The sequence below is a fragment of the Pseudopipra pipra genome, chromosome 1, assembly GCF_036250125.1.
Source record: "Pseudopipra pipra isolate bDixPip1 chromosome 1, bDixPip1.hap1, whole genome shotgun sequence".
NCBI classification, from domain to species: Eukaryota; Metazoa; Chordata; class Aves; order Passeriformes; family Pipridae; genus Pseudopipra; species Pseudopipra pipra.
In genome coordinates, this window is record NC_087549.1 from 107779642 (window position 1) to 107793545 (window position 13904).

Below are 13904 nucleotides of genomic sequence, written 5' to 3' on the forward strand. Positions count from 1 at the left end.
ATTTGCAGACAAATCTCAGTAATCCTGTCATTTAGAGAAAATATTTTTCAGCTTGCAATTTCCTTTTATTCACAGTTTAATAACTCAAAGTGAAAGTCGATGCTCACCTTTCTTGCCCTCGCAAGCAGATTCAACCTATTGCATGGTAATACAGTGTGTTAGAATACAGTAGTGTAGTATTCCTTGTAGGAATTCCTTGTAGATTTACTTTCAAAAGGTGTTTTTTGCCGGAAAATCCACTCTTCCACTAATCAGCTGGAGAGTTTGTCATGCTTCTTATACTAATTTCATACTTAATAGTATGATTGCATAGGATTCCACAGGAAGGAGAGGCAAATGTATAGTCTAGCACACAGTGGTGCGCATCATTATTTCTGGACTATAGTCCCATTAGAATTAATTCTTTCCCTTGACTTCAGAAAAAAGGTTTAACCATGGGGAAGGGGTGAGGATATAGCCCTTTCAGAGCTTCTTGAGGACATCCCTTTCCCCTAGCCCATCTTGGTTTTGCCTCTGGTGGAGCCTGGAGGATGTACGGTGCAGGTCTGACTCTCCATCTTGGCGATGTCTAAGATGAAGTGAGACTGTAAGAAATTCCCCTCTTCACAAGCTCCCCCACCAGGACCCCTGTATATGGGAATCCTGCACTACAGAAGAACAGCAAGAATATAATACCCATCCTTTCAGTGATTCTGAAATGAGGAACATATTGTGCCCTCAGATCCTCTTGAATATGCTAGCATGACAGAGGCTTGGCCTGGGAAAAGGCAATTTCACCCCCAAAGAATGAATAGAAGGGCTGGTCCATAGTCTGGCAAAACACAGCTGTTTGTATTAATCTGTATTTTCTATCGCAAATATTACATAATCAGAAACATTTGGATGGGCAGCATTTAGGATCTGTACTCTGTGACAAGCCAAAGGTGATAATACTGTTTTTGTCAGCTCCTATGATAATCACAGAGGAAACTTAGGTTGACATTATCCAGTAAAGGAATATATTTATGTCAGGAATAAGACAGGTTTCGTGAGTGAGTAACCCAATGTGTGACATGGATTTAAATTAGCAATGCGCAGAACACAAGTCTCTCTCCTAGTAGCCCGAATAGGAAATTCATAACCAGCTCGAACAGACTAAAACAATACGAGACACCCTAGCCATTTCAGCCTAATTTTTACCTGGCACTGTGCTTTATCTTACCACAACGCTTCAGTCATTACTCTGCCTTGGCAAGTGCAACTGGGGGAAAAATCCTTTAAAGTGTACACTTGCTTGGGGGAAAATACGGTACATTTTCAGAAATGTACAGAATTAATTTCAAACTGTGTGATTTTATTTTTTCCCTCATTTTTCCTTTGCAAAATATGGGAGGTTCTCAAGAAAACTCTGCCTTGCTGAAAACACTCTTTATATTAAAGGCTGGAAAAGCCCACTATCATTTATAATCTACAATTAATTACTGTATGATGACATGGATGGTTTAGTGTTAACTGCTGTCAGACCTGAAATGCACCATCTCATATGAGGACCAACTGCAGGAAAATCACACAGAAATCAAAGCTAGAGGGAAAGGCAAAACCATTATGGGTTAATGGTTGGACTCAATGATCATAGAGATCTTTTTTCCAGCCTTAATGATTCTGTGATTATAGGGAGTGAAAAATGGCGCAAATAACAAGAGACAATAACAAAGAAACCCAGAGGAAAAGAAAGAAGATATATGAAAATGGAAAAGTAGTGAAACAATGAGACAAAACATATTTCATTAACAACAAGAGACAGTTGTCAAGGGAACTCAGTTTCAGAAAAAAATAACTGGGTGTTTGAATTCTGCATTTTTACAAGGCTGTGGGAGTTAAGAAACATTTGCTTGTCATGCACTCTCAAAAGATTTATTGTGTTTAGTTTCCTTAGTATAATATTGCATTTGTATCACTAAATCACAGAAAGTTTCTCAGGACTGTTCATTAAGATCTCCTGAATGATTTTCACAAGAGAAGGGGAATTAGACTTCCTTCTTTTGTGTCTCAAAGTAAAATTTCTTTCTTTATCCATGTGGTACAGATGTATGAGATCCTTTCTGCAAAAGTAGCATGTTTACACTAGAGGGTGCTACTTGGACAGGATTTTAGGCTGCTCAGTGTCTTGCTTTGAAAATATCTTTTTCACCATTTGGAAAAAATGCACTTCTGAAATAAGCAGATGTTTTTAGTGGGAGAAATTCTACTGAAATTTAAATAAACGTAATTGAAATGTAATGGTGATGATATTTTTCACACACATATCCATTAGGGACACTGGTCCCTCATGTCATCTCAGCTTCAGTAGAAATTAGATGTATAATTACACTGAGGGTGTGTTAGAGATGAGTAAATGTCCCTAATACTTCAGTCTGCTTTTGCTTAAAAAACTATTATGACATGGAAAATAGGCTAACTAAAGGAATATCAAAATAAGATCATGGTTCTTCATCGATGAGAGGGACAGAAACATCCAATGAAGTAAAATATAAATTAATGGTCTGTAGCACAAACATTGCCACTGATGCTTGGGTGTGATGTGATGAAGGGCTACCTCACCTTGCAATAAATCATGAAAGAAGGAGAAGAGAGTGGAAATAGCCAAGAGGTTTATTTTAAATAATTCTTCCCTTGTCCTTCCAGTGGTGTGGTGAGAACTGTTAGAACTCTGAACATGTCTGTCTACATCTCCAGGGGCTTTCGCTGGCAGGGAATCTCTAAAACCAGAGAGGAGGTAGAGGAGAATAAAGTCTGAAAATATCTCTGTTTTGGCTTATGCTTTCCCCAAGCTTGAACACAATTTCTGTCAGCTGAATTTGTCACTGGTACCACTTGAAAGGGATTATTCACCATGGAGTAAATAAAATAGCCTCAACTGTTTTATTTACTCCCCATCTAACCCCACAAACCATGCAGGAACCTGCAAGGTAAAGCTCAGTAGCAGTGCCAGGCATGTACTTGGAAACTGGAAAAAGAGTGTGGGCTTACACCCCGGGTTCTGCCCCTCACTGAGTCCAGTGCTTCTCCTCAAAAATAGGGCTTGCCAGCACACCACCTTCTCCAGGCCAGTCAGAGCCCCTTCAGCTCCATAGGTCCGGTCCTAGGTGAGAGAATCTGAGTGTCCCATGACAAAATGCTTTGATGAAGAAGTACATCATCACTCTTCCCACAGCTACTGGGTCATTGCCCACTGATGTCAACTGCAAAGGGTCCCCTGGTCCCAGCATGGAGCTCTGGCTTTAGGAGAGTGCTGGCCCCAGCATGCAGGTGAGAGCTCTGTCTCCAAAACACCATGTACTCATAACTGCACAAGTTTCTTCTTGTAAAAAGCTGCTAAGGCAGTGTTTTGTGTTTCTTGGAGATCCCCTTTGCATTTTGTAAGTCTGTTTTATAGCCTGGACTAGCAAAAAATAGGGGATCAAGTAAACGAAATGGAAGAGAAAGAGATAAGGAAATGAATGGCAATAGGAAGGGGAACATTGTGCTTTTCTCAGGTTGGTTAAGTGAAGCACTCACCTGATCAGTCAAAAAGGATGATGCACTACTATGAAAACATTTGCTTTTCAACCAAAATTATCCCAGCACCACAAAAGAGTTGACCAACTTCAAAAAGCCCAAAGACAAAGTACGAATATTTAAAAAATTGTCATTATTTGGGAGCTGTCGTGGTTTAACCTCAGCTAGCAAGCAAGCTTCGAACAGCCATTTACTCACTCCACCACCAGCAGAATCAGGGGGAGAGTCAGAAAGGTAAAAACTTGAAAACTCATGGGTTGGGATAAAGGCGATTTAACAGGAAAAGCAAAAGCCATGCACACAAGTAAAGCAAAACAAAGAATTAATTCACTGCGTCCCATGGGCAGGCAGGTGTTCAGTGATCTCCAGGAGAGCAGGGCCCCATCATGTGTAATGGTGAGTTGGAAAGAGAAACATCATCACTCCAAACCTTCCCCCCAGTCTATATCCTGAGCATGATGCCACATAGTCTGGAATATCCCTTTGGTCAGTTTGGGTCACCTGTCCCAGCTGTGTTTCCTCCCAGCCTCCCATGCACTGCTAACTTCCTTGTCAGCATGGCAGTACAAGAAACAGAAAATGCTTTGGATTCGTGCAAGCCCTGCTCAGCAATAACAAAACATCTCTATATTATCAACCTTGTGTTCAGCATAAATCTAAAACACAGCCCCGTATTAGCCGCTGTGAAGACGATTAACTCTACCTCAGCCAAAACTAGCACAGGGGCAGATTGTCATTAGCCCTGTGCTGCCTGACCTGGTATTTGTGTTGCCACAGCGAGGTACCTATGATTCATCTGCAGGTGTTTGTGGTTCGGCAAGCAACTTGAGCTCAGGCTGCCTGCCAGTCCTGCCTGCCAGTCCTGCCTGCCACTGCCAAAGGCAATATCCTGCCTTTCTCAGAAGGACCTCTGTAGTGACAAGGCATTGCTGCAGAAGTGGACAGATGGTTAGAGGAGGAAAGGTCAAGAGGGCTGGGTTGGTCCATCAGTCCGTACTGTAAGCAGGTGCATGCTTTACTGTGACTATTATACTGTATAACCCATTTCTCTGCCACCAGAAAGCTGCCTCTTTTTTCTTAGCATGTATAGGTGCATTTGTGAGTGTACAATAAACATCTCAGACTTTTTTTCCCCATATGATAAAGGACAACAGTCAGATACATTTGTAGGTTCACATTGCAAGGACTGTACATTGCTTTCTTTTCTCTGAACTTCACTGCCAGGTTTGTCTTCATTTTATTTGCCCTTGTTGGGTTTAGTTTATGGTTTTGAGCCTCCTTAGCATAAAGCATGAATAAATTCAGTGGATAAATCAATCTGAATACGGGAGCTCTATGAAGTTGTGCATCTTAGAATAGCAGTCCCATTGAATAAGTCTATGAGTAAGCAGCTCCCACAAGCATGTGCTGCCTTTGCTGTGTACTAGAAACACAGGACCCAGCTGGAATCAAAAGGCAATGTCAGACACTTCTGAAGGTGTTTCGAGAAAGAATATGTCCGGAAGGACGGTCAGTTGGAGTCATCTGTTATATGAAATTGTTTGGTCAAAAGATACTGAGACAGCTAAGAGTTATCAAGCAGGGAGAGAAGGCTGACCCTGCCACTCTGAAGGGCCTGAAACTGTGCCCAGTTATGCAAAGTTAGTTAAAGACTGTCGTTCTCAGCTTTCCTAGTTCATCAGTGATTCTTTTTTGTCACAGAGAGATGGCAGAAGATGGTGTGAGTATAGGGGAGGAACCAAATAAAACCAATGTTAAAAAGTGTGCATCTATCTGTCTATCTATATGTGTGTATATGCATATTTAAAATCCAAATGCACATATATATATTTATATATGCATCTGTGTTGGAGTTTTGCAGTGTTATCTTGTGACAGATATAGAGATCAATAAAATGTGTCACTGCTCTTCCAGACTGTACACGTTGCAGAGCTTATTGATGCTAATATTTCTATAAAGATACTCCTCTGTGTGCAAGACATTGCAGTATTTTTTTACCGTGTGAGTATGAAATTATTTCTGAAGGCATGACCAGGTAGATCTGAAATTATCTCTGTTACGTTAAAACTGAAATACAAGATGTCACTTTTAATTCTGTCATCTAACAATGGATATGTGATACCAAGATACAGATCTATTTGTATTGTGGAGCTGTGTTATTTAAGCTGTATATTCCACAGTGTGGCTCATCCAAGCCACAGCATTTGTCCCCATGTTCCCTCATCTCACTACAGTGTGATCAGTGCCAGCTGCACTGATAGCCTCCAGGAATGTTTTCTTGACAGAGTAGCTTATCTTTTTCCCACTGTCCTTTCAGATAGACTTGCAAGATAAGATGTCATTGAGGTCAGAACTGCTAGAGGTACATTAAATATATATGTGTATATATATATATATATAAAATGTTTGTCATATTGAGATATTTAGTACTGAGCTTTCCACATTATTTTTTTAATCAACAAATGTGACAAAGCTTGTTCAGAGACAAAGCAGAAAGCAGGGACAGGTGGCCTTTTAGCATCCCTCCTCTGTGCCTTCTGCTACTGCCTTTGGCATCCTCTTGCTACAGCCAGGAGCTAGCATGACCTAAAAAAACCTTCAAGCCATCCTGCAGAGGAAAAAGGCTGGCGGGAAAAGAAAAGAAAGAAGTGGAGGCAGCAGATTCAGGGGAGACTGACTGTGCAGGCACTCTGTGGAAAAGGACTCAGGGACACTAGGGAGAAGTAGACAAGAGATGAGAGAGATGGAAAGAAGGCATCCACTGGATGGAGCAAGGAGGGGGGATAAATGTGTAAAATGCACAAAAATAGCTGGAGTTACCAATTTCATTACTATAGCTTCCAAGCATATATAAAGAAGCATCTCTAAGAGTAGAATTTAGGGTCTACACAGCAAAACCATGGGGGAATTATGGTATACAATACATTGGCTATATATTTGAGCAGTTTTCTATCATTTCTTCATCAGCTGTGCAGATGATTTGCAGTGCTTGAACTGATTCATTGTCTTGTTGGTTTTTTTTCTGTAATTGCCATGTATCACAAGCAAACTCTACCCATTAGGGATAGCTTTGGCTCTCTAAATTTAAAAGTGTTTATTCAGTTCCTGCAATTTGAGATTTGGAGACAAGCCTGCAAGTTCCAGATGCTCCACTGTTAGCAAAACACTTTAGAGGGTATTTTAGGTTAAACTTAGACATGTTGACAGAGCATATATCTTCTCTGTTCTTCAAAGGATTCAAGTTAAAAGAGACATCAAATTTGTCAGTGAAGTTTCAGCACTGCCTCCTCATTAGCAGACTGAGAAAAATGACACCTCAGTCTTTTCATAGCTGGTCTTAAGAGTTCCTGTCTTTGACTGTGTGTGAGGCAGTAGTAAATAAAATGAAAATCTGTGCTTTTAACCCTTATTTTTGTTTTTAGTTATTGCCTGTGAAGACTGATATGAAAGCAGACAGAACTATCAGACCGTTGTCCACTCAGTTGTGTGATTGCATGCATGTAAGTGTCTCTAAGGACTCATGAAGCTCAGAAAAAGTTTTCCAGGTAGGACACAGAAAGGGGTTGATACTCAAAAGTATCAACGAGCTGCAATCTGTGGAATTTCCATCCCCAATGCATGACGATACAGCCATATCTTATAGTACGATGCTACGGAGGGAATCTCTCTGTACAGTGCACTGTAGGTATGGATTTATTGATGGGAGGGAAGGTGGCAGACATTTAAGATATTCAGCTAAAGCAGTGCATAGCTTCCCAGCTCTCAGTGATCAGCCTGGCAGATCACTACACTCACATAATATATGTTGAGCACTATTGTGCTGTTAAGTCACTTTCAATTAAATTGCTTTCTCCAATAACTGTTGACCATTAAAAAAAAATGCCTTATTAACACAGTAAAATGTATTGTTGTGTAATCTGACTTCAGTTATGCCCTTAAGTCTGCGTGAAGAGTACAGAATCTTCCTACACTGTGCCTACATTAATGAGTTACACAACTGTGATTGCTAAGATAGAATAACTTGTTCCTATTTGATGCTCAATTTTAAAACACGCAGATTGTATTTCAAAGAGTGAAAGGTTTCACAAGCAAAGCAACAGATTGCACAACAAGTAAAGCGACAGGAGGGTGCAATATAAAGTCTGTCTTCAGCTTTAAATTCTATTTATTACTTATCAACGTATCGTAACCATCAGTTACTGCCCTAAACTGTTGCCCTGATGTGATTCCTCCATTCTCTTTAGCATGAGACATCACCGAGCATAAGACACATCTCTTGGGATGGCACATATCCTGCTGAGCACCCTTGTCTCATGCAGTCCTTCGTCTGCCTGCCTCAGGCCTAGCAGATAATTGCCAATCGCACCAACTATCAACAATTGCAGCGATGGTGGTTTTTGGTAACTGATTATCAGAGGACTGCAACGCTGGAGTCAGCGTAACTTATGCTCGCTAGACTCCTGCAAAGGATGATGCAGGAATCTATGCTGCTTGCGCCTGGCACCCAGCCGTGCCGGTGGGATAAAGCGGGCTGTGTCGGCAATATCCCGGAGTAGCGGTAGGCGGGGCGGGATACTGCTGCACTACAGATCCCAGGGTGCAGCGCGCCCGCGCCCCGCCCCTACTAGCGTTCAGGCCGCGCGGGGCACGCCGGGACATGTAGTGTGCAGGGGCGGGCGGGGGCGCCGGCGGCGCGGCTCCCGCCTGCCGGCCCGGGGCCAGCCGCGCTCTCCTGGATCCGGGGAGGCGCCGAGGCGGGCTCATCCTGCGCCGTGCCCGGCGCCGCTCGCTGCCTCCCCGCCCGCTTCCCCTCAGGGCTCCCCGCCCACGAGACGGGAGCCCGCCGCGCAGGGGGAAGCCGGCAGGGCAGAGCGGCGGCACTGCCCGGCGGAGCATCATGCTGGAGTCCATCTGTGTCACCGGTGAGTACCGCCCCGGCCGCGCCCGGGAGCGGGTGAGTGGGGTCTCGTTCCAAACAGCGCCCGAGGGCAGCCGGCGGGCTGCCAGCCCTCCCTCCATCCCTCCCGGGAAAGCATCACCCGGCCAGGCACCGCGGGGTCTCCGTGCGTGCCCTGGTCCCTGGGGAAGGAGCTCCACACCTGCCTGTCTCCAGGAGAGACGGCGCTGCAGAAGCCCCCTCTGTGAGTACGAGCGAGTCCTGCGGGCCCTGACCCTTCCCCGGGACGCTGGGGAGTGTGGATGTAACACCCGCTCCGCTGGAGCGAGGGACAGAAGATGCAAGGAAGAATGCCAATAAAACTATTACTAATGATAGCCGGTGTCTTTCACTCTTTGGCTCTGCTCTGTGCTATGTTTTCAGAGAAGTTAACAAATCCCTATGGTACGTGTGTATAAAAACCTGTATTATGACTATATAACGATAATATGGAAAAGTATTTGATGCTACACAAAACTGTTATGTTCCACACTGTGTACATGTGGAATGCAGGAAAACCTACAATACAGTTGCTGCCGCAAAACAAATTTTTCACTTGGATGTTTTCCTTGCTTGAATTTGATGTGATTTCATGTGTCATTACTTCAGCTGCTCGAGCTAGTGTTTCTTTGTCATGGAGAAATCTATCTAGAAGAGGTGGAAGTGTCTTAGTGTCCCCTCATTCAGTACTGTTACAATCGTAATTAAGATCTCTTACAGCTACTCTCGCTGTGCATAATTTATCTGCTGTTCCATCTGTGCATGGATATGACTAGTGTCTTGCTTCTGGTACTGGGAATAGAAATAAAGTTCATGGGATAGATCAAAGCAGCTCTAGAGATGCGCAACAGCAGCTGCAATTTAAAGGAAGAGATTTCTTGCAAGATAGTTATTTTGGGTCCATATCCCTCCATCAAATATTCCTGACCACACCTGTGCTGCAGTAGAACAAATCAGAGATCTGCTCGGATGGGAGCTTCTTTCTGTGCAAGTCTGTGTATAAATCAGTGGTTTGTGATTATATCCTGAGTCTATTAAATCAATGGGAGTTTGTTACTTGATTTCATTAGGGCCAAGTCTTCACTTTTACTTATTATTACTCTGCTCATGTAATTTAATTTGAAGAACACAAATTTGGAGTCAGTTACATAATGCCGTATTTCAGTGTAGAAATGTGCATGCAAGAAACTGCTGGCAAGTCAGTTCATGCTTTTTTTTTAAGGTTGAAAGGGTACATCTTATATATCATCGTAATTTCGGAGAAGAAAATCCAAATTGCAGAGTTCAAAATCATGCCAATCAGTCCTGTAAATGTGGCGGTTAATGAATCAGACATACAAGTTGTATGATGGCTGAAACTTGCCCTTGGTTTTGACGCTCAGAATTAAAAGTTGAATGACAGATAACACATTTACAGAAGTAAAGTAAATAGGTAGATATTTTTTGGGGGGGAAAAAAAGTCTTAGGTTAAATGTCAAAGTTCCCAACATCATACAGGCTCTAGTTAATAACTAAGATGCTAGTGAAAATAGAAAATAACTCAGTGCCAGTCTTTTTACAGGCACTTATTGCCTAGTTCTACCGTTAAACCATTTTCATTTTCTGTTATGCCACAAACAAGCCTGCGGCATTGAGAGGTAGTGGAACATTACAGATTCACATACAACATTTTATGTTTCCTGTTTTTGCAGAATATTTTTTCTACAGCCCTCTGCACTACAACCATACAGGCTAGAGTTCATAAACTATAGAGTTCACAAACTACATGGAGTTGTTAATCTATTCAAATTGTCTGAATATTGAAGACAAATCTTTCTTTCTAATGTAATTGTACCTTTACATGATGTGTGAAAGAAGGAATCTTGTCACATCTGTGTATTTTCTTTTGATCTCTGTTTCGAACTTAAGTATTTACTACTTGTAGACAAATCACGTACATTGTTTGCATTTCTATAAATTTTAAAATTCAAGTCAAGCTCTTGGAAATTATTTCTGATTCTGAGCAAAAAGAAATTCAACCATATTCTAGCGTGGTAATGGTGAACTGAAAACCTACAGTAGTGGCTCAGACCATTACCTTCCTAGGACAAGAGGAACTGCTCCTTGAACATCTTTGCTAAGCACCTTAAGAATCATACTTGCACTTTGGAAAGGATTTGTTCTTTGTGCATTTATAACCTGAGTGACAGCTGCTTGAAAACTGTCTATTATTATAGAGCAAGGCCAGCTGGACAGAGAGAGATCTGTGCCCACAAATACTTGTCATTAACCTCATTCCACCTATGGAACAGATATTTAAGAAGCTGCTTATATAGTAGCTGCCCCGTAGCCTAGAGGAAGATATTTATACAACACTGTCCAAAGTCTAGAAATTTCTAAATCTAAAATCTAGTGGGATTTTATCACACATATTATTAACGTAATACAAGATTAGCTAAATTTATCAATTTCTAAAGGATGGACACCAATATTATAATCTAGCTCCTGAATATAACGTAAAATCGAACGTATTTTTCCTAACAAATAACCACTGACAAGATTAGAGAGTGTTTGCAATGATACAAGGTTTAAGGCTAGTGACTGGGATGCAACTTCCACATGGAAAGTGTTTCATTAGTGCAGAATTATAATGAGATTTGTGGTTCCCACATATCCTCTGTTGGCAATCTTGGACTCCATCCCCTTTCCAGTACTGCTGTGACACTGAAATAGCTACGTGTATATGAATGGAAGTTACACAGGCAGGGGCAATTTTTGCAAAGTCAATTCTGTGATATTTTGAATTGTTCTGTGACACATGATACATTTGTCTGCAGGATGGAATAAGTCCTGTACTGGCAATTCCAACAGATACCTTGACAATGATGGGCTTGTGGCTAGGGCACAACCTGCTCTCTTGTGAGATTCTTTAGAAACACAGGAGGAGTTGCCATTGGGTGGCTGGCTGCCCTGTTAGCCCACCGTATGGGGTAGCAGAAGCCAAACACTGTGACTCTAAAGAGGAGTAGAACTCTACTCTGGCCCAAAATGGACAAAGTTGCCATTAACAGAAGGGGTTTCTGTCCTTTGGTACCCTGATTATGCCAAAATGGGGACAGGCAGCTCTTCTTCCCCCTCCTTGCTTATGTGTACATCACCTTGCACTCTAAATCTGGCAGATTGTTTCACATACAATTTCACCCATGTCTCTAGGACCTATGTTTTTATTACTGTTTTGTTACAAAGAGGAACAACATATAAATAAATGGAAGTAAACATGATGGAAAATATTTTGGGAAGAGGCTATGTTAGTTTTGTCATTAGGTTTTTTTTATTTGTTGAAGGACTTGGGGCTTTGTCACTTTTGAGTGTTTGGAAGCAAGAACAATGAAGAAAATCTTTGTCTGTAAATGTCATGTTTTTATAGATGTTCTCAAAAGTAACTGGAGGCCTGGGCTTATGTTCTTTTGACAGTCTTCTACTGCAAAAATTCAAATATGTAAAGTCAGGAAATTCAGATTTGTGTTTTCAGAACACAAGTAACACGTGTATGAGATACAAAAGATAGAACCTATATGATCTGTAGGATGATATGCAGGATAGAGTTATGCCATAGTATGGTAATTTTCAATTTGCCTTTTAGAAGTAATCTGTAGACATCTGTCCTTTGGTATCCAGAATTTAAAAGCTGGAAATCACTGCTAAGCAGTCTATGCAATTAATCTGGGTTGATAATCCATTCTCTGACTGGCTATTTTATAATAGTGTGGTTATCTCAGTAATTTTTGGAACACTGAAACACGTTTTCAGAAGGCAGGCTGTGCAATTACTTGGTTTTATATTCAGAATGTTAGACCTCCATTTCAATCATCAGGCATTGCTAATCCTTGGAAACTCTTGGATATAGCTTTGTAAGTCACGCTTCCTAGAAGACAGTGTATTCTTAGTTTGGCTGATGCTGTCTGATTTACAGATGTAAGCGAGTTTAAAACATCTGTTTAAACAAACCTACTGAAGAAAGAACTTTAGTGCTTTGAGACATGATGTTGACATACTCTCAAGTATTATTTTCTATGTTATTTGGTAAAATAATGATGTTCAGAGGACCTATGCAGAATTTTAGAAAAGCAGTTAAATGGCTTCTGTGAAAACTGCTGTGTTATCTATTACAATATTTCAAATCTGCTGGATTACCTGTTGATTCTAGGTTTCCAGAACAAATAGGCATGAACATTATCCTTCTTTAGTTGGAGAGAAATTAAGGACAGCCACACTTAGTTTGGCAGCTGAAAAATCACTTTGCTATGAGATTGTGCATATAAAGTAACTACAGAATTGGGGACGACTATTTTTGATATCAGCCATGTGCATGTGAAAACTGCCAGTGAGTGTTCAGCACTCAATCACCATTTGTGACACTTTCAGGAGAATTCTGGCTTATGATGTTGAGCAATTGTCTACATATAAATGCATTTATTACTGGCCAAGTGTACTACTTAGCTCTGAAAGCTTACTGTCACGAGTTTTTGATATTAGATTGACACAAGAGCTTGAGGGAGAGGAGGGAGGGTGATATGATTTAAGGTCATTTTGAGTTGTTTCTTTGAATTCAGTTTCTGTTTTTTTCTTTTCTGTTTATCACTTCTTAGCTACATGTGTGTTATTAGTTAAAATTATTCCCTATGTAGGAGCAATTTAAGTATTTTGTGCTCCTTGTGGCTTTTATGTATTGGTTAGTAGAGAAGGTGAAGTGTTGATGCCATTAGTGTTACATTATTCCCTTGTCTGTATTTTAAGAAGTAGCTGTGTAATTTCCAACTTCAATTTTGTCTGTGCAAGGAAAGTCACATGCTCAGAAGTTTAATATGGATTCAGACATTCTGGAAACCTTGGTTTTCATTTACCCTTCTTAAAAATAAGGATTCTCATACTGTAATAGTTTTTATGGTCTGAAGTTAATCTCAAATACTTGCCAAGAAGTATGAGAGCGGTCATCCCATTCTGTTGTCCAAAAAATGCATCTTATTTTATGTAGTTAGCTTGATGTTGTTTTCCTTGTGATAGGGAACTGTGGTTTCTCACCATGACAGCTCATGGTAAAGCAAGATAAACCATGTAGGCAGGTTGTCACATATGTGATGAGAACGATCTGACAGAATCTGAACAGGAATGCCAAGGAGCACATTCCTGTGCCAAGCATAGAAAGGGAATTCTCAAACTTACCACGAAACAAAACTGAGTTTGCATAAGATACACATGCTTCTGTGAAAGAGAATAATCTAATGCCTCTATCTCTATCTTTCCAGTGGCGGAAATACCCAGGCCACAGATTGCCAATTGTACCTTCATGTGAATAGGACCTCTGTCTTCTTGCTTTTTCAGACAGCATCTTCAGGAGAACTGAGGAACACAGGCTGACATGGAACTGACAGAGGTCCAGCAGCATGAAATA

General features: G+C 41.2%; 1 protein-coding gene across 1 annotated transcript in view; it reads left to right on the plus strand.

Annotated features, from left to right (window-relative positions):
• Positions 1-8203: 8203 nt before the first annotated feature.
• MATCAP2 (microtubule associated tyrosine carboxypeptidase 2) overlaps positions 8204-13904 on the plus strand; it is a 29135-nt gene continuing 23434 nt past the window's right edge. Inside the window, exon 1 of the mRNA XM_064670113.1 lies at positions 8204-8459. Within this exon, the coding sequence (XP_064526183.1) occupies positions 8435-8459 (25 nt within the window). The 5' untranslated portion in view covers positions 8204-8434. The remainder of the gene's footprint in view (positions 8460-13904) is intronic.